The sequence below is a fragment of the Rana temporaria genome, chromosome 4 (genome assembly GCF_905171775.1).
Source record: "Rana temporaria chromosome 4, aRanTem1.1, whole genome shotgun sequence".
NCBI classification, from domain to species: Eukaryota; Metazoa; Chordata; class Amphibia; order Anura; family Ranidae; genus Rana; species Rana temporaria.
Genome location: NC_053492.1, coordinates 409237847 through 409260093, shown reverse-complemented (window position 1 = coordinate 409260093; position 22247 = coordinate 409237847). Strand labels below are relative to the sequence as shown.

General features: G+C 41.9%; 1 protein-coding gene across 1 annotated transcript in view; it reads right to left on the bottom strand.

The window, feature by feature from the left end:
- Positions 1-13151: 13151 nt before the first annotated feature.
- The window catches only part of PLEK (pleckstrin), a 71021-nt gene continuing 61925 nt past the window's right edge, over positions 13152-22247 (bottom strand). Inside the window, exons 7-9 of the mRNA XM_040351265.1 lie at positions 21955-22038; positions 18540-18612; positions 13152-13764 (exon numbers count right to left, since the gene is read on the bottom strand). Of these exons, the coding sequence (XP_040207199.1) occupies positions 13625-13764; positions 18540-18612; positions 21955-22038 (297 nt within the window). The 3' untranslated portion in view covers positions 13152-13624. The remainder of the gene's footprint in view (positions 13765-18539; positions 18613-21954; positions 22039-22247) is intronic.

The following is a 22247-nucleotide window of genomic DNA, read 5'->3' as shown; positions in this document are numbered from 1 at the left end:
GATCCATCAAAATCCGCTGAAAACATTTGCCATCCATCCAGCGGGTCGGATCGGATGACGAATGCCATTTTTAATTTTAGTTTAAAGGAGTTGTAAAGGTTTGTTTTTTATTTTCTAAAATGTTAGCAGAGCATTTTTGCCGAGAAAAACAGTTGTGTGTATGTTTTTCGTCGAGAAAACTGTCGTGGATCTCTACGAGAAAACAAAAAGACGTGCTCTCTTTTTTCTCATCGGGAGTCTCAATTTCCTCGTGGTGTTTCTCGTCGGGCTGGTTTACGACGAGAAACACGTTTGTGTGTATGCTTAGAAACCTGCGCATGCTCAGAATAAAGTATGAGACGGGAGCACACCTTCGGTAAAAGTAGCGTTCGTAATGGAGATAGCACATTCATCACGCTGTAACAGACTGAAAAGCGCGAATCGCCTCTCACCAAACTTTTACTTAACACGCAATAACATGAGAATTAGCAAAAGCAGCCCCAAGGGTGGCGCAAGTGGAATCAAACTTCCCCTTTATAGTGTCGTTGTACGTGTTGTACGTCACTGCTTTTGAGAACAACGAGATTTTGTCTTGACAGTGTGTATGCAAGGAAAGCTTGACAAGATTCTCGTCAAGCCTGACAAGAACCTCGTCGAGGGAAATGACGTTTCTTTTACGACGAGATTCTCGGTCGTGTGTACGAGGCCTCAGAGTGCATTTTATAGGGTTGAACTGCCAGGAGCACCAGAAATGGGCACATGGGGAAAGATGGAGTAATCTTGCCATCCCTGACCTTCGCTTAGCAGATCCTGTGGCTTGGTTCAGGATAGCCTCAAAGCCTGAGTTTAAAGAACACCCTATGTGTGGAACCCCCTGTAGGAATCCACTGGTAACATTTGGGAAGATGGCTGGTTGCAATGGTACTGTGTACTTTACCATGTGTTCTTCACTGTGACTTTGTTTCATGAAGGAGATGTTTTGCTGTTTGGACTTGAGTTGATGCAGTATTTTAAAAATGCTTTTGAACTGGACATTCTTTATTCCCGGTAACAGGCCTCAATCTGGGAATATGTATGGAGATGGGCCTCAGGCTGGGAGAGTGTATGAGCAGGGTGCAGCGTGGTGCATCGGCAAACAGTGAACACACACTCTGAGGTGAATGCGAACAGTATATTTAAAAAGTCCAACAATGCACAATTAGGCCCGGCAGGTAGGCACAGTCGACAACAGGTACTGTAGACTAGTACATGAGCAGCTATGTTGTTGCAAGGGTGTATGGATTATTTTTACAAGTGACCTCCTGGTGTGAGTTCTCTCAGGCCTCGTACACACGACCGAGTTTCTCGGCAAAAACCAGCAAGAAACTTGCTGGGTTTTTTTTTTTTTGCAGAAGAAATCGGTCGTGTGTACATTTTTCGACGAGGAAACTGTCGAGGAACTCGTCGAGCCAAAAAGAGAGCAAGTTCTCTATTTCCTCGACGGGAATGGAGAAAATTGGCTCGCCGAGTTCCTCGACAGCCTCACAAGGAACTCGACGAGCAAAACTATGTGTTTCGCCCGTCGAGTTCCTCGGCCGTGTGTACGAGGCTTTACTTGGAGTCTGATCAAACCCGCCTTTTTTTTATTTTCTTCTTCAAAATGTAAAATTCTATAAAGATATATTTTCAAAAAAATATCTAAATGCAGCCAGACTGCATTACAGTAATGCATAAATAAAAATAGTTCATTTGTGCTCTTGTTGAATGGTGGAGTGCTATTATTGTATCGCAGCAGCCCTGAAATCATATTATTTTTCAGGCGAATACAGTGATGAAACCCAGGGTGGATCCTAAGCAAGAACTGCGTTTAAATCTGTATGATAAATAATACAATTTACATGGAAACAGTAGAAATTTTTATTTGCACTGCTTATTAAATCTATCTTAATTTTCTTTATTGGGATTCTACCGAGCAACTATATAACAGTTTATCAGTGGGTGCAAGCAGTGTGAAAAAAACAGGAAATGTTTGTTCTTAGCTGATAATGCTCATGGACAGAAGACAAGAATGAAGTGTTCAGTGTTATCTGCACTCAGTCAGCAGTAGTCAGTCATAATACAGCTGTAGTATACTAGTATTTACACAAGGCTACTTAAAGCGGAGTTCCATGCAAATTGACAAGTGTAACTTATATGAATCAGTATAATGCGTACATAATACATTACACAAAAAAATGGAGTAGCGCTAAAAAACTAAACTGAAGGCCTTCAAAAGACGGAAGGCTATGTGGAAATGTCAATCAAGATTGTGTGGTACACATGAGTGAAAACAAATGATTAATAGTCCAAGTGAAAATCAGGTTTGGAGCGTGACACCCCAAACAGAAGAGTGAAGTCTGGCTCCAATATGGAAAAATGCAACTTGCTGACCCTTACCACAAAGGAAGGTCCTAACGGACCTAGTCAAGCTGAAATCGCTGGGTGTGCTGAAGAAGAACTTGTTTGTATAAACGGTCCCTCCCGGGGTCACCAATCCATCAATAAAGCAACCAGAAGAGAAAGGAAACTCATATAGTGTAAATCCGTGTTAAATCAAACACATAAGTGCATCCCCCAGTGACTGGCAACAGACAGTGTGAACATAAAAAACATCTAGAGTAGACGAAATGTAGGGAGGCGACGTGCTGACGTCACCGCGATTTGAGGACCTGTTCTGACACGCCGGCCGGCTTCTCTTTCTCTGCTGTTATTTTTGTACCCAACTGTAAGTGTTACTACTTTTTTTATTAAATATCTTTACGATATCACGCCATGTGAGTTCTCTTTCCTCCTCTCACATATTGGACCTGCTGTTTCTCCCGTTCCACCATTGGCTGAGACGTTCCATTGCTGCCTACTGTGTATATCCCCTATGCTCTGACTGATCCTGATGGATCATATGCTCTGGTAAGGGTCAGTGTGTGTACCGGTGGTGGTTTTTTATGTTCACACTGTCTGTTGCCAGTCACTGGGGGATGCACTTATGTGTTTGATTTAACACGGATTTACACTATATGAGTTTCCTTTCTCTTCTGGTTGCTTTATTGATGGATTGGTGACCCCGGGAGGGACCGTTTATACAAACAAGTTCTTCTTCAGCACACCCAGCGATTTCAGCTTGACTAGGTCCGTTAGGACCTTCCTTTGTGGTAAGGGTCAGCAAGTTGCATTTTTCCATATTGGAGCCAGACTTCACTCTTCTGTTTGGGGTGTCACGCTCCAAACCTGATTTTCACTTGGACTATTAATCATTTGTTTTCACTCATGTGTACCACACAATCTTGATTGACATTTCCACATAGCCTTCCGTCTTTTGAAGGCCTTCAGTTTAGTTTTTTAGCGCTACTCCATTTTTTTGTATAAGATTTTATGTTAGTATAACATTTTTGAGTTAGCAGCTTGTTCACTATTTATTTTTTGGTAAGCGCACTTTTTTCCTTTTTATATGTACATAATACATTGTCACTCCAAAAAAAAATTTCCCCATCACAATACCTTATTTATTACACCTGAATGGCTACTTCCGGCGTCTCGCTCCCGCGGGAGTAGGCGTTCTCCTGCGCCGCACTGTCTCCTGGGAGTGAAGTGTCATGCATCCCATGACTCATTGCGGCTCGATGCCCAGGCAAATCTACCGTTGTCATGGCAACCATAAAGTTTACAGCGCGGCTCGCCGTTAACACTGCGCATGGGCGGGATCGAGCGGCGAATGGTGGTTGTTATTCATTCACTGCTTCCCGGAAATAGGTGCTTGTGGGCTTCACAATGCCCACAAGCAAAATGGAAACGACCGACAGCAGATTATCTAAGTTATCCTTGCTCATAAAAATCGACAGCTGTGGTTTAAAAACATCTAAGTAGTGAGTATGGTAATGTAGTGTGGAATGTAATAGAATGGGGGGGGGGAAAAACGGCCGCGGGACATCCGCTTTAAAGTATAAGTAAAGGCAACATTGTTTTATTTTATCATTCACCCTACTTGTTCTGTTTAAGGTTGTCACTTAAAACAGGAGTGAAAGAAACTCACAAATTTTGGGTTGTCGTGACAACAGGACAAGATGGGAAATCTTCCATGGAGACATTAGTTCTGGTGACTCATTTTCTCATTTCAGGGGTATTTCCTCTTACTTCCTGCTTTGGCTATGAAACAGAAAGTGAAGGGAAATCTCCTCAATGGGACACTAATGTAAATAAAAACTCTGTAGAGTCCGAAAGTTCCCAAAAGGAAAAAAAGGGGAATTCCCCATAAAGAGGAGCTACAGTCAGCTCACATAATTTTGAAGAAAAACATCCTTGGTATTCTTAAAGTGTTACTAAACCCACAATAATAAAATCAGTCTGTATATGCAGTAAACCATGCTTGTTATACGCTCTGTGGAACCTAAAGGGTTTATCCTCCGCATTGTGTAAAAAAATCAGTTTTATCCTGTATGCACAGATCCTCCCCTTCTTCCACTGACTCCAAGACAGGTCTGGATAAGATAGAGTTACTGGAGTCTGGCTGCACATGCTCAGTTTGTTGTGTATTGCTAGAGCGTTTTTTTATAAAAAAAATTCTTGGGAGAGTGCATGCGATCAGCACAGGGTCAATTAGCATTGTCCAGACAGAGGGTTAGAGGTCAGGGATCCTGATAGGACAGCCAGTGCAGTGTGAAAACTCCTAAAAGCTTTAACCACTTAAGCCCTGGATCATTTGGTTGGCCAAATACCACTATTTGCAATTCAGCACTGCGTCGCTATAACTGACAATTGTGCGGTCGTGCGATGTGGCTCCCAAACAAAATTGACGTCCTTTTTTACCCACAAATAAAGCTTTCTTTTGGTGGTATTTGATCACCTCTGCGGTTTTGGTGGCGATCAGCGATTTGTATCGTGACTGCGACATTATGGCGGACACTTTTGACACCATTTTTGAACCATTCCAGCGATCGGTGCTATAAAAATGCACTGATTACTGTAAAAATGACACTGGCAATGAAGGGGTTAACCTGTAGGGGGCGCTGAAGAGGCTAAGTGTGTCCTAGGGAGTGATTCTAACTGTTAGGGGGCGTGGCTATGAGTGACATGATACTGATTGCTGCTCCCGATGAGAGGGAGCATTCGATTAGTGACATGTCACTAGGAAGAATGGGGAGATGTGTTTACACTGACATCTCCCCGTTCTTCAGCTCTGTGACAGGATCGCGGGACACCAACGGACATCGAGTTTGCGGGTCCCGTGGGCACGGTCACAGAGCTTGCGACAGGCGACGCGCGGGCAACCACACGGCGGCAAATTAAAGGGGATGTACCTGTACGTCCATTTGCCTGTCTGTGCCATTCTGTCAACGTAAATCTGCGTGCGGCGGTCCTTAAGCGGTTAACCAGGCACTGACATAAGTCACAAGACTATTATATACTGCTGATGAGAAAGGGTATTTGGCAGTTTAAAGTTACTAAAATAATTGCATTTCCCTGTTCTGTGTACTTAGAGGTGCCTCTCTTCTCTTTTATACTCTGTAGTTCTTGCTGGATTTTGCTTCTAATCCCCTTGTGGAGGCTTCCATTTGTGGATGGATATGTTATGGTTACACAATCACATTGCTATAATCTTTTTATATGGACTATAAACTGAAGGTCTTATGAATAAATGGTTGTGGAACAAATCATCTGAGTTTCCATTATTTCTTATGGGAAAATATGCTTTGATATACAAGTGCTTTGGATTACAAGTATGCTTCCGGAACAAATTATGCTCGCAATCCAAGGTTTTACTGTAATTGTAAGTGATGTCTCTGTTTCCTGTACATATCACATCTAAAGTCTTTTTAGTTACTTAACCACTTTAGCTCCGGAAGGTTTTACCCCTTCCAGACCAGGCCATTTATTGCTATTCAACACTTTTCTATTTTAATTGCCAATCGCGGTCATGCAACGCTGTACCCAAACAAAATGTATATCATCTTTTTCACACAAATAGAGCTTTCTTTTGGTGGTATTTGATCACCAGTGGGTTATTTTTTTGCTATATAAATGAAAAGCGACCAAAATGTTTAAACTATATTTTTTACTTTCAGCTATAAAACATATCCAATAAAAAAAATGCTTAACATTTAATTTCTTTATACATTTTGGCCAACATGTTTTTAAATAAATAAATCCCTATAAGTGTATATAAGATTGAAAGTTATAGCACCTACAAACTATGGTATATATACTGGAATTTATATATATTTTTTTATACTACTGATGTCCGCGATCAACGACTTATAATATGACTGCGATAGTGCCGCAAGCAATCTGACTAACTGAAGCTGGGGGGAAACTAACTGCCATAGACATCAACCGTGACACTAATACAGTGAAGGAAGAGAGGAAAAATCCCTAGTGCCACACATCCACTGAGTCCTATGTTAGTAATAAGAGACACAACCTCAGCATGGGCTCCCACCGAGCCACATCCCCAATGTGTTCCACTTCGCCCCCCTGAGCTTAGTCATGGCCACTGCCACTGACGTCACAAGTGACACTAATACAGTGATCAGTGCTAATAATATGCACTGTCACTGTACTAATGACACAGACTGGGGAGGGGTTAACAACTATGATCAAGGGGTTAAATATGTGTATCCTAAACTATATGTAATGTGTGCTGCTTTTACTAGTTGATATTTAAGTTTCTCATCCCTGCTTTCTGCAAAGCAGAAATTCCGATTGTGTGTATGCAATTCCGATGCACAAAAAATCCTCGCATGCTCGGAATCAAGCAGAAGAGCCGCACTGCCTATTGAACTTTTTCTCGGCTTGTCGTGCATGTTGTACGTCACCGTCTTCTTGCTGATTGGAGTTTCCGACAACATTTGTGTGACCGTGTATATGCAACACAAGTTTGAGCGAACAATCCGTCAGAAAAAAATCCACGGTTTTGTTGTCGGAATGTCCGATCGTGTGTACGCGGCATTCGTTTTTTTTCCCTTTATTTTCACCTGGTTGTCTGTCCAATATTACAATTTCTGGGAAAAGAAGAAAAGGCTGCACACCACCAGAAACAATCCAACGTTGTTTATTGTTCCAACAAAAAGTCAAATGACCGCCACCAAGACAAAGACACAGGACCCAGGAGAGGTGACGCGTTTCACACTGTCAATAGTGCTTCTGCACTGTGATCCTTCCTTTATTACCAGCCAGCCAAGACATACTTAGAATGCAGAGTGCAGATTTTGTTCCCGCTATGACCCTTCCTTTGTGTTTCTTTGAGTATGGATCACGCACCTCTTCCTATACTGATGATTAGCTTCTGCAAGTAATTGCACATAATTTCTCTATACTGTTCCCTATACGTACTGTTGCAGACTTCACTTAAAGTGGAGGTTCACCCTGAAATGTTAATTTTTAACATTAGATTCATGCTCATTTTGTCAAGGGGAATCGGGTAGTTTTTTTAAAAACGAAGCAGTACTTACCGTTTTAGAGAACGATCTTCTCCGCCGCTTCCGGGTATGGGCTGCGGGACTGGGCATTCCTATTTGATTGACAGGCTTCCGACAGTCGCATCTATCGCGTCACGATTTTCCGAAAGAAGCCGAACGTCGGTGCGCAGGCGCCGTATAGAGCCGCACCGACGTTCGGATGCGGCGGAGAAGATCGCTCTCTAAAACGGTAAGTACTGCTTCGTTTTTTAAAAAAAACTACCCGATTCCCCTTGACAAAATGAGCATGAATCTAATGTTGAAAAAAAAATTTCGGGTGAACTCCCACTTTAAAGGTTCGTACACGCGGTCGGACATCCAACAAAATTTCCCTTGGATTTTTGTCCTAATTGATTTGTCCGATCACACCCATAGCATACACACGCTCGGACTTTTCTGCAAACTTTTCTAACACTTTCCCAACATCACATGGTTTTTCTGCTCTTTACCGCCACCCTTTGGTTAACTTCTGCTATTGTTGGTTGAGTTTAACATTGGTTCTGAGCATGCGCATTTGTACTTTGTCCAAAAGTCCGATGGTTTGCTGTACACACGGTCGGACAAGGCACCATCGGACTTTTGTTGCCGGAAAGTTGGTCCGTTCGCAGACCCAACTTTTTGGCCGATGAAACCCAAAAAAGTTGGTCCGATGGAACGTACACATGGTCAGAAAAATTCGAAAAGTTGCAGATTTTGAAGTTGGTTGGCCAAAAGTCCAACCGTGTGTACGGGGCTTAAGAGTGATGTCACTACAAACACTGAAACACCCTGTTAGGGGAAATAATGTATAACGTGAAAACAATAAAAAGATATTGAATGAACAAAACAATACATAATGTCCCAAAACTTCAAAGATACTGGAAAAGTCTCTGCAATCGCTAATTTAGCTAAAATAGGCAAGTGCTCCAAGTAAAATGAGATAACTAGATGAATCTAGGACCTTCCTGTGAACTCAATAGCAATCTGCAAGGAATATTTAGGTCCCAATGGAAATGTCCACAATAAAATAAATGAGTGGTAAGATAATCCACAGACTGGTCTCCCAGAACTCTCACCTCAATGTATGTAGCAATTCACATTAATAGAGCATCTATGTGATCCAGCCTCAGGCAAAGTGGTCACCAAACCCTCTCTTCTAATCTCTCCGACACTGAAATGGCTCTGGCTGTCAGCATCCGCTGTTCCTGTGAGCCACCAATTTCTTCCACTAGCCTGTCTCAATAAGCTCCAATATATGGGGCATGTGAGTGGGGAAGGAGAGAGGAAAAGGCCTTCAATAGTGTAGTATGTTGATTATAAACAAAGACAATTTTATTGGGCACTAAGAGGGTGGACTCTTACATGAAAAACATATAAAAACAAGCAAATCATGAAATCGCGGCGTTTCCAGAGCCTTCTTGCGACACTTCCGGTTTGCGTAAGCTTCTAGCCCTCCCTACGCGTTACGTCACACCACGTGACTTCTTCAGGGGATTTTATTGTGGAAATTTCCATTAGGACCTATATATTCCTTGCAGATTGCTATTGAGTTCACAGGAAGGTCCTAGATTCATCGAGTTATCTCATTATACTTGGAGCACTTGCCTATTTTAGCTAAAATAGCGATTGCAAAGACTTTTCCAGTATCTGAAGTTTTGGGGCATTATGTATTGATCGATTTTTCACTTTTCGTTCATTCAATACCTCTTTATTGTTTTCACGTTGAACATTATTTCCCCAGGGTGTTTTAGTGTTTGTAGTGATATCATTCTTAAGCGCAAGATCACTTTTGTATTCATTTTTGATTTTGTGTATGGTGTGTATGGTGAACACTGTTAGATTTTGCAGTTTTTGAGTTCTTCATCTGTTTTTTGTAGTTTTCACATTCACTGATTTACTCACAGTAGCGGAAAAGACCCACTTACATTTACCACTTGTTGCAGACATTGACATTTGATGTCACAGACTTCAAAAAATACACGAGTAATTTAAGCATTTGTTTATTATTTATTTATTTAGTGCAAAATTCAGAAATTATAGTAGTTACAGATGGTTAGACCAAATTTGGATGCCATGCGTCATTATGACCATCTCCTATTTGATATACTTAGGTAGATTCAGGTAGAGTGGATTAAACTTGCGGCGGCGTAGCTTAGCGTGTTTAGGCTACGCCGCCGTAAGTTAGCTAGGCAAGTACTTGATTCTCAAAGTACTTGCCTGCTAAGTTACGACGGCGTAGCCTAAAGCGGGCGGGCGTAAGGGCGCCTAATTCAAATGTGTCTAAGGGGCGTGTTTTATGTTAATGGGGCTTGACCTTACGTTTTTGACGTTTTTTTTAAACTGCGCATTTGCCGGGTGCCTACATTTCCCAGTGTGCATTGCGGCTAAGTACGCCGCACGGGCCTATTGATTTCGACGTGGACGTAAACGACGTAAATCCCTATTCACGGACGACTTACGCAAACGACGTAAAAAATTTGAATTTCGAAGCGGGAATGGCGGCCATACTTTAACATTACTATTCCATCTACAAGATGGAATAACTTTAGGCCTGATATTGCCTTACGGAAACGGCGTAAATGTACTGCGGCGGCCGGGCGTACGTTTGTGAATCGGCGTATCTACTAATTTACATATTCTACGCCGACCGCAATGGAAGCGCCACCTAGCGGCCAGCCTCAATATTGCAACTTAAGATAGGACGGCGCAAGCCTATCTTAGATATGTTTAAGTGTATCTCTGTTTGAGCATACGCTTAAACATACGGCGGCGTAGATTCAGAGTTAGGTCGGCTTATCTACTGATAAGCCGGCCTAACTCTTTGTGAATCTACCTAACTGTATCTATTTGTTAAATACAGATAAACATAATATTTGTTAAATGAATAGGTTGTGATGTGGACTGTGACAAGCGAGTTTGTTTTTGAAGTTTTTTTTTTTTTTTTTTTAACCATTTGCGATAGAAGGATTTAGTGCTTGCAAGTGCTTGAGTAATGAGTTGTTCTAGAGCTGAATGAGAGCGATCCAATGGGCGCAATTAAGCTTGTTTCTGCTATGCATTTCGTAGACTTGTTGCCACTCTAGCATGACAGAATTATTCACGTCTATAAAAAATAATATCCATAAATAACCTATTTGATTGTGGCCCCTTTATGTAGTAACAATCAAAGATCCCTACCTCCAATAGCTTCCTTGTAAAAAATGGTTGTAGCTTACACTGACTGGTGGACTGGTGTCCAACCAAAGAAATACAATTGTTCCCCTAAAGAACGAGTGTATTCCATTATATTTCATTGTTTTTCCTAGTCACATTAGAATACAAGCATTCACCAGTAGTGAAAAGCTAACTGTGCTTGATTTGTCTCATCACTATTCACCAGAAGTTGTAACTACTGGTCAGATCTGTAATTACAGATCTTTGTGTTGCCTGTACAAGAAATGGAGGACACGGACATCATCGAGATCAAGGCACACAAGTTGATTTACTAAAGGCAATTAAACAGTTCAAAGTGACACTTTGCAAGAGAATTTTCCCCAGAGCTCAAAGGGGTTGTAAAGGTTTGTTTTTTTATTTTCTAAATAGGTACGTTTAAAGTGGATGTAAACCCAATTTTTTTTTATTTTTTTTTTGATGTCACAATGTACAGTATAAGATTTCCTATCATCTGTGCCCAGTCTTGCCACACAGAGTTAATCCAGCTCTGAGCAATCCTCTTTTATTTTTCAGTGAAATAAAACAGACTTACAGAGAAAAACCTTGGTCAGTTCCGCCCCCTTGCTGTGAGTGACAGGTTATTTACATATCTCATGCACTAGCCTGGAGACAGGCATTATTTTTAAATTCCCACCCCACTCCTTTATTGAAGTCATGTGGTTACTTTTCTGGATTTTGACTGGATGTTAGTGATCATAGCAGAATTTAGTGTAAGGAATGCACAGGAAAAAATGCATGTTGACAAGGGGAGTGTAGAGAAGGGCGGGGAGTCTACTGACATCACGACTCCACCCACCGAGCTCCAGACAACAGACTACCCACAGAATCTGCAGTTTTTTTCCGTTCTTATAACAGACAGAGATGAAACATTTGACAGGTAAGGATACATGCAGGAGGCATCTATATCCTTATAGATCAGCAGTAGTTTAGAAAGGATGAGAGTGGGTTTACATCCACTTTAAGCTAGTGCATTGTTGGTTCACTTACCTTTTCCTTCGATTTCCCTTCTAAATGTTTTTTGTCTGTCTGAATTTCTCACTTCCTGTTCCTCCTCAGTAAGCTGTTCTGGCTGACTAACCCCCAGCCAGATGATGGGGACAATGGAAGGAAAAGGTAAGTGAACCAACAATGCACTAGCTTAAAGGAACCTATTTAGAAAATAAAAAACTAATCTTAACAACCCCTTTAAGCGGGCTTCACTGTCTAAGGCCTGATTCACACTTGCATATTGCGTTTTTTCAATACACATCTTTAAACCATTTGAAGTCTATGGAACCAAAAACCAGAAAAAAAATCCCTTGCCCTTTCCATAAAATACATAGATGTCAACTACATCCATAGGAAACCATGTTAAATGTAGTGTGTTTCTGCAAAACTCAAAACGCACTAAAAAAAATGCATAGGTGTGAACCAGGCCTTAATCATCATTGGCTATTTCTAAACTTTATGCTGCTAGCATTAGTAAATAGATGGGAAGGCATATCATATTTACTTGTTTTAAAATATATATATTATATATATATATATATGTTTCTTCAGTTACTTCCTGGTTTCCATGCCTAGGCAAATGATGTCACAGAGGGGATTTTCACAATTAACCACTTAAGGACCGCCTCCTTCACATATACGTTGGCAGAATGGCACGGCTGGGCACATGTACGTACAGGTACATCCTGTACTAGTACCCAGCCGTGGGTCGCGGGCGCGCGCCCGTGGTGCGCTCCCGCGACCCGGTCCGAAGCTCCGGGACCGCGGGACCCGCGGACCCGATTGCCGCTGGGGTCCCCGGAGCTGAAGAACGGGGAGAGCCGTATGTAAACACGGCTACCCCGTTCTTCACTGTGGCGGCAGCATCGATCGTGTCATCCCTTTTATAGGGGGACACAATCGATGACGTCACACCTACAGCCACACCCCCCTACAGTTGTAAACACACTTCAGGGAACACATAACCCCATCAGCGCCCCCTTGTGGTTAACTCCCAAACTGCAACTGTAATTTTCACAATAAACAATGCATTTTAAATGCATTTTTTGCTGTGAAAATGACAATGGTCCCAAAAATGTGTCAAAATTGTCCGAAGTGTCCGCCATAATGTCGCAGTCACGAAAAAAATCGCTGATCGCCGCCATTAGTAGTAAAAAAAAAAAAAAAAAATAATAAAAATGCAATAAAACTATCCCCTATTTTGTAAATGCTATAAATTTTGCGCAAACCAACCGATAAACGCTTATTGCGTATTTTTTTTACCAAAAATAGGTAGAAGAATACGTATCGGCCTAAACTGAGTAAAAAAAAAAAAATTTATATATATATTTTTGGGGGATATTTATTATAGCAAAAAGTAAAAAATATTGCATTTTTTTTCAAAATTGTCGCTCTATTTTTGTTTAGAGCGCAAAAAATAAAAACCGCAGAGGTGATCAAATACCACCAAAAGAAAGCTCTATTTGTGTGGAAAAAGGACGCCAATTTTGTCTGGGAGCCACGTCGCACGACCGCGCAATTGTCAGTTAAAGCGATGCAGTGCTGAATCGCACAAAGGGTCCTTTAGCTGCATTTTGGTCCGGGTTTTAAGTGGTTAAGCACACCTGAGCTAAGCTGAGAAAAGCCCTCCTTTGCCTTCTGAAGACTTCTGGGATGTATGACATTATTTGCCTAGGCAGGAAACCAGAAAGTAACTGAAGAAATGTAAAGAAAAAAAGTTTAAAACAAGTAAATATAATATACCTTTCCTATATTTTTACTAATTCTAGCAGGATAAGGATTCAAAATAGCCAATGTTGATTGATAGAGTGAAGATCCGCTTTAATATGTTAGGTGACATATCAAAATCTCCTCATTAGAAATAACTACAGATTTTCTAGTTGAGCACTTTACCCCCAGCTCAAGGCTCAGTAGCAATCGTAATGATAAAATACATCACTGCTTTATAACCTGGATAGATTGTATACAGCAAACACGTGACTCTGCATTGATGTCTAAATCTATTTTCCAATTTTGGAGACAGCTTGAATAGCTTTTATCCATTCTTTGCGCTCTTCTGCTGATGCAGCCTGCAGGTAGTAATGTATCTCGGAGGCTGTGATGATTTCAAAAAGGTTTCCATCGGCTTCTTGTTTTTTTGCTAGGGAAGAAAATAAAATATTTTTTTTTTAAAGAGCAAAGTACTAACAGTTCCATCCATTAAGCTGATGTATAGGGGTGTGGGCAGGCCCCTTGGGATGCTCGGACCCCTTACAGGTGTATTGCCCTGATGGTGGCCCTGATCCCAGGTGATGTGCAGATCATCAGCAGGACTGGGGAAGCTTTATGACTGCTCTGTTCTAACTCCATAGATCAGAAGCTATGGATATTATATGCTTCCTGCAATGGAAACTTTGCATTGGACAATGCATGGAATGCAGATCATTGAGATGCAGATCAATGTAGCTTCTTGTCCCACCTTGCATCTTTCATAGTTACATAGGGCCAGATTCACATACATTTGCGGCCGTGTAACGTAACCCGTTTACGTTACACCGCCGCAAGTTTCCAGTTTTAGTGTCCGATCCACAAAGCACTTACCTGGAAACTTGCGGCGGTGTATCGTAAATACGTCCGGCGCAAGGCGGGCCAATTCAAATGGGCGTGTGCCATTTAAATTAGGCGCGCTCCAGCGCCGGACCTACTGCGCTTGCTCTGTTTCGCAATTCCCGTCGTGCTTTGCGTGCAGTGACGTCATTTTTTCGAACGGCGACACGCGTAGCGTAATTCCGTATTCCCGGACGGCTTACGCAAACGACGTTCATTTTTAAATTTCGACGCGGGAACGACGGCCATACTTTATACAGCAATACGATTGCTGTGTAAAGTTAAGGCACCAAAAACGACGACTAACTTTGCGACGGGAAACTAGACTAGCGGCAACGTAGCGAACGCGAAAATCCGTCGTGGATCGCCGTAACTCCTAATTTGCATACCCGACGCTGGTTTACGACGCAAACTCCCCCCAGCGGCGGCCGCGGCACTGCATCCTAAGATCTGACAGTGTAAAACAATTACACCTGTCGGATCTTATGGATATCTATGCGTAACTGATTCTATGAATCAGTCGCATAGATAGAAACAGAGATACAACGGCGTATCAGGAGATACGCCGTCGTATCTCTTTTGTGAATCTGGCCCATAGTTGGTAAGGTGGAATAAAGACACTAGTCCATCCAGTTCCACAAAGAAAAGAGAAGCAGCACCATCTAAGTGTAGAAATAAGATCTCATAATTTATTTTTATAAAATTGCCAACTCTGACCAGGAAGTGCTGGGAGCCACCAGCACAGCCAAGGATAAGCGTCCTGGGGATCTGCACCCAGCAGGACCAGAACCAGAGGTACATAGTGGTGTTACCTGTTTGACAAGAGCATATTCTATTGCTTTTTGTGAGTTAACAATTTTGTGAAAAACATTGGGCCAGATTCATGAACAATGGTGCAGATTTGCACCGGCGTGGTGCATAATTTTTAGACTACACCGTTCCAGCGCGGAGAGGCAGTTAGGTGATTCAAGAAACTTTTTTTGTCTACGATGCCCCAGCAGGGCGGATTTTAGACGGCGTAAGGCGGGGTAAGGCCAACTGGGAGTCACCATATGCTAATGAAGTGCCGACCGTGGCGCAGGGGTCACGCCGGGGCGCATCTTAGACCGCACATGCTCAGTGACATCCAGGGGTAAATGCCCCAATCTGCACATGCTCAGAACTGCGCCCCAGCGTGATCCCTGAGCTACGCCGACCCACTACCAACGCCCAGTCCATAAATCAGCCCAGACTTCCGCCCTGCAGGTGCAAATGTACTGAAGCTTTTTTTTTTCTAAGCTAGGTCGTTTGCATTGTGGTGGGGCAGTTATGGCTGATGAGGAATCCTCAGGTGGGCGGATGACCAATTTCAGCCCAGAGGAGAGGGCTGTAATTATTGAGGGCCTCTCCCAACATGGGGACCGCCTCTATGGGCCACAGAGAGGCTGCCCCTGGCATGTTGGCACACAGATGTGTTGTCCAGCAAGTGTTGTTGCTCAGTTCGTTTGTAATGCTGCTGCTTTAGCTGCTCTCCAGCTGACCTCTGCAAGTTTGGTGCAAAGTTACCCCTGCTTTTATGAGGTGTAACTTTGCACCGGAAATTTCTGCTCCGCTCACCGGGAGTAGCCTGCGCCGGTCAAGCTTAAGTTGATGAATCGGCCCAAAAACCTCATTTGCATATTTAAAACACAAAAACCATGGCCGCGCCAGATCCGACCAGCGTAAATCTGCGCCAACGCCGCGCCGGCGTGGAAAGGTTACACCGAGGCGATGAAGTCTATTTGGAGGCGTAATCTGGTTCTCTGGGTAAGGCGCAGCGATCCGCCGGCGCAAATCTGCACTTACGCCGTGCATCTACCAAAAAAAACGGTGTAAGTGCTTCATGAATCTGGCCCACAATGTGGTCTTATTGCTACACTTAGACAGTGCTGCTTCTCTTTTCGTTGTATTTCATACAGAGTCCCTTCCAGCTGTTTTTGAATCGAATGCCACCGAGTTAAGCATATTTGGACTATTTGGAGATTATTTGGGGAATTTAAAAGAGAAATATAGTTTTTTTTTTCTATTCATACTTACATCAGTCTGATGCTGCATCTGTCCCCCGGCGAGCCAGAGCCACCAAACAGCGCCGATGGCTCGGTTCCTTCTTCTCCCCGAGCAAAGTGATGCTGACTGACAGTCAGTAGAATATGCAAATGACTAGATACGCCGATTCACGAACGTACGTGCGCCCGTCGCAGTAAAGATACGCCGTTTCCGTAAGAGGTTTGCCGGCATAAAGATAAAGCTGCCCCCTAGGGTGGCCTTGCCAATGTTAAGTATGGCCGTCGTTCCCGCGACGAAATTTGAAAACTTTACGTCATTTGCGTAAGTCGTCCGTGAATGGGGCAGGACGTAATTTACGTTCACGTCGAAACCAATACGTCCTTGCGGCGAACTTTGGAGCAATGCACACTGGGATATGTACACGGACGGCGCATGCGCCGTTCGTAAAAAACGTCAATCACGTCGGGTCACCAATCATTTACATTAAACACGCCCCCCTCATCCTCATTTGAATTAGGCGCGCTTACGCCGGTCCCATTTACGCTACCCTGCCGTAACTTAAGAGGCAAGTGCTTTGTGAATACAGCACTTGCCTCTCTGACTTAAGGCGGCGTAACGTAAATACGATACGCTACGCCGCCTGAAAGATGCGCCCATCTACCTGAATCCAGCTAATAGTTTGCACTTGTAGTGCAAAGTGGATTTGCCTTTCGTAAATAACCCCCACTGTCATTGTGTGTGTTAATGGATTCATTAAACAATCGACTTTCAGAATTACGATTCGTTATCACAAATATATATATATATATATATATATATATATATATATACATACATAACGAATTATCTGAAAAAAATTAACAAATAAACACTAACACTAATCAATTTGTTTTATCTAATATATCTATACTCTACAGAAATGAGAAATAATCCGAAAACATAACGTAACATAACAAATATAACAGAACAAAATTATGTATTTTAAGAATGAAAACGAAACAACATTTTCTGCGGTGCACAAGTCTACTAACTAACTCTAAACCTGCTCTCTGCCACATTCTCACGCCGCGTACACACGATAATTTTTCGGCTTGTAAAAAAAGGATGTTTCCAGCCTCTCGAAAAAACAAAGTTTTTTCCAACTTCATCATTAAAACGACGTTGCCCACAAACGATCGTGAAAAAAAATGCTCTAGCAAAGCGCGGTGGCGTACAACACGTACGATGGCACTATAAAGGGGAAGCTCCATGCGGATGACGCCACCCTTGGGGCTGCTTTTGCTGATTTCATGTTTGTAAAAGACGATTTGCGCTTTTCTGTCTGTTACAGCGTGATGAATGTGCTTACTCTATTACGAACTGTAGTTTTACCAGAACAAGCGCTCCCGTCTCATAACTTGCTTCTGAGCATGCGCAGGTTTTTCACGTCGTTAAAGCCCACGCACGATCATTTTTTACAACCCGAAAAACGACATTTTTAAAACGTCAGTAAAAAATAGAGCATGTTGGAATTTTTTTTTTGTCGTTTTTCAGAACCCCGAAAAATGCTCTGAAGCCCACACACGATCGTTTTAAATTACATTTTTAAAAAACAACGTATTTTACAACCCGAAAAATGATCGTGTGTACGCGGCATAAGCCTAATCTGTCTAGCCCTCTAAAGCAAAAATCACTGTACTTACCTGTTCTGCAGCCGCTCTGGTCCCATGCTGAGCTGTCAGCAGCAGCTTCAGTGTGTGAGTGTGCAGAAGACGCAGCCGACAACAGAAGCCCCATAGTAACTCTATGGAGTCCGTCACTTCCCAGACATTTCCCAGTCTTTGTCGGTCCTCTCCTGCACACAGCATCTTACTGGAGACCAGACTGTAACGGCTTTAGAACAGGTAAGTACAGCAATTTTTGCTTTACAGGGCTAGATAGTTTAGGATATTAGAATGTGACCAGGTTTAGAGTTAGTTAGCTTCTGACTGGAATTCCACTTTACATATAAACTTTTCACTTCCTGTCCCACAGATGGAACAGGAAATGAGGGGAAATATATCCCAAGTAAGGATAGACAATTGTCCCCAGAATACTGTAGGTATCCGGATTGGGAGATTTCCCTCTTTTTTCTGTTCCAGTAGCAACTGTCAATTTTTTTAATTCAATAAAACCTGTACTGGTGGCAGTGGTCCCAGGACAAATAACCTTCAGAGTAATAGAAACCTGTAATAACCCTTTCAGCTCCTATATGTTAGAAACATCTGTGCATCTATTCATTAAAAATAATTAAAACTGCCATATCAAATTTAGTGAGCGACTTACCATCAGTCAAACCCTCTACTGCGGTCACTACACAGCCCCTCAAATGAATAGATCCTAAAGCTTCATTATCCCCCTGTTAATACAAAGAAGAGAATATAATCAATAAACTGAGTAATGGTAGCTTCTCTTGTATAGTAAATTTGACTATGTTTGCATTGCATGCCTGCAAATTGGACAGCATCAAAATGTGCTCTGTACGGGTTGTTACTGGCTCCTGGTTGTACCTCTTGATCAACATCAACATCCTGTGATATTCAGGAGTAAAACAAATAGCACTATTTTGACGTCATCGCCTGGTGCCGCGTGCGTTCCAGCTTGGAACGCGGAAGTGCGCCGTGAATCGCGGCGGTTTCTCTATGCACCTGCCCCACTCCTATAAAGAGAACAGTGTGCAGACAGTACACTGTTCTATTATTGTCGGCCGTAGCCGGCTTGGCTACCAGAGCACTATAGGTACCAGCAATCCTTAAGCCTGAATCATGCCACCCTGGATGCCTGCCTGATTGAAGCTAATGCAGACTGCCATGCTGGGACACCTTAAGGATATCTTCCTCCAGAAGACGCTGCACTACAGAAATCCCATTGTTTCTATCAGACTACAACACCTATCCTCTGCAATATGGATAAGTACTATTATAATTACCTGCTTCACATATAGCCTTTACAAGTACTGTATTTAAAACTGGCTTATCTAATGCTATTCCGCTGCTTGGGATTATTTGCTGTGTCTTCAGCTGACTGCTCAGGAATATCTTCAAAGGACATACACTTTCAATTCCATTACGCTAAAGTTGTCTCTCTTAAGTAATTTGCTATTGCATACAGTATTCCTATTTACTACGTGCTTGACATACGTTGTTACTTGTATTCGGGCTTTGCCCTTAAATACTGGACATGTTCCCCTAAACTTTTCTTCGCTAGGCGTTGGACGCATGTTGTATTGCATCCACCCCTAGAAGCTCAATGCATTTCTTTATGTCTGAGAGAGATGATGTAGAGAACCCCCAAACTCCTGTTTGTGTGGAGTGACGACTGGGGTCCAATACTGAACTCTCACATAGAGGAGTGCATTCAAATTCCTTGCTAACCGCAGTTGTGGTTCACTCCCGTTTACCAGTGCCGTTACACATGCTTTAAAATTGTGCAAGCTTGTGGAATTGTGCCAAAATTCAGTAAATAAAAATCTCTATAGGTAATGCTTTAAAAATGCTTACAGGTTACCAGTTTAGAGTTACAGAGGAGGTCTAGCGCTAGAAATATTGCTCTCACTCTAAGGTTTGCAGCGATACTTCACATGTGTGGTTTGAACGCCATTTACATATGTGGGCACGACATATGTGTTATAAAAATGATGCAGCAAAATATCTTATTTTAGAGCACTGCTGTGCGCTCACGTGACCTCCCGCCACTCTCCTCCCAGCAAACATCTGCAGGGAATTTCAGCCACTCCCACTGTAGTGCTCAGATTGGGGAAGGAGCACTCCGGGAGGTCATGTGAGTGCACAGCGGCGCTCTGAAATAATGTATTTTGCTGCATCATTTAAAAAAAAAATGCAGATACTGCACAGTATATCTTTCTGTAACAGAAAGGATTCCATGATTTGTGATTAATAACTTTACAAGCACTTTAACGTTAAAAAGTACCTTCCCAGACATCCAACCTCCAAATCTTGCCCATTGTGTTCTGACTTTCTGTTAGATGGTGGCTACATTCGTTCTACATGGTCCCACTGTAGGTAGGAATGTAGCCACCCTTTCTTGCTTGTTTCCGTGATGGACAATAGACTATGGACTATGGGATTTTCAGGGTGTAGAGAGCAGTGCACATGACTGCAACTAATGTGCACTTCTCGTCCCAAACAAACAGGAAAAAGGTTCAGGAGCTCATGAAGGACATTACAAGGAGGCAGAAAAACACAATAGGAAACAATTTCATGAAAAATAGTTTACCGGCCCATTAACCCTCCTGGCGGTATCCCCGAGCGTGACTCGGGGTTGATTTTTTCTACCAAAATCGGTAACCCCGAGTCACGCGCGGGGTAGATATGCAGAGCCTGCAGCGCGCGCGCTGGCTTACCTTCTCCTGGATCCAGCGATGTCACCGCGCTGTGTGAGCGAGCGGGACCTCGCTCGATTCACACAGCGTCCTCCTGTGCCGCCGATCTCCGTTCCCTGCGATGTTACGACGCACGGGAGCGGAGATCGGCGCCAAATTCAAAAAAGTAAACAAACACTATACATACAGTATACTGTAATCTTATAGATTACAGTACTGTATGTAAAAAAAACACACACCCCTTGTCCCTAGTGGTCTGCCCAGTGTCCTACATGTCATTTTATATAATAAAAACCTTTCTTTCTGCCTGAAAACTGTAGATTGTCCATAGCAACCAAAAGTGTCCCTTTATGTCAAAAATGGTTTTAGATCAGCTAGAAAACAGCGATAATAAATTATAATCACTTGCAGAATTGTGCGATAGCGATTTGCGGGGAAATTCGTCATAAAAAAAAAAATAATGACAGCAACAATTCTGCAACTGAGCAAATTTCAGTGATTTTGAGTTGATTACATTATTGAATAGTTTTTATTTTTATTATATTATTACTTGCTATAATTATTTATAATTATTTATTATATTATAATTTAAAATTTTGTTTTAAAAAAAATGTCTATTAAAATGCCTATTAGATTCTTGTTTGGTCAGATTTAAGTGAGTTATTCCTAAAAAAAATGTCTATTAAAATGCCTATTAGATTCTTGTTTGGTCAGATTTAAGTGAGTTATTCCTAAAAATCACAGTACAATTGTACCGCTTTCAGCATGTTTTTTCAGAAAGAATCATACCGCCAGGGAGGTTAAGTAGTGGATGTGTATGGATTATTTTTTGGAAAACAAGTATATTGTTTATATTGTTTAATGTCACTTTACCTGCTTTGCTGAAAACTCCTGTTTTTTTACAGAGTACAAGAACTAAAACAGCCGAATGATTCAGAGGAGTTACCCATTTCTGCCCTGTGTGGCTCAGTATAGAATTTTATTCAGAGACACACATGGTAAAGGAAACAGGGATGTGCATTCAGTATTACATTTTTATCTGTACAATAATTTAAATGATAACAACTATAAATTAAATTAATAATAAAAAAATTCAACAAATTAATAAAAAGTAAAAAAAATATATAAAATAAAACTGAAAAACAAATTGGTGAATTTTTAACTCAACTCATATGAGTATATTTGACTCATTTAGGTGGTGATGTGGACCACAGTGTGAGTCATAGACTCTGTGGCAAATATATCCTGTTTCATAAAGTGAAATGACTATGCCTATTGCATTTGTAGACTAATATTATAAATTAGTTAAAAAAACACTTCATTAGCTAATATAAACCAGTGTGTAAACCTTTCTCTTACCACAGATGGATCATAGTAGTGCAGGTATGCTGGATCTTCTCTGAGTATAAACTTCCTCACTTTCCAATTTTTCCTCCTGTGTCCCTATAAATGTGGGTGTGAATTAGGAAATAGTGTAAATTATGAATAAACACAGTCTGAAGTTAGGACAATGCACTTGCAAAGAAAATCCATCCAGTTACTTTTTTTTATTTTATTGCTGCCTGTTTCTATTTTAAGGAGATTTTCTCAAACTTCCTGTGCAGATTGCTGCCCATCATGCAGTTTTGGTAAGGCAGATTTTATACAGGGAG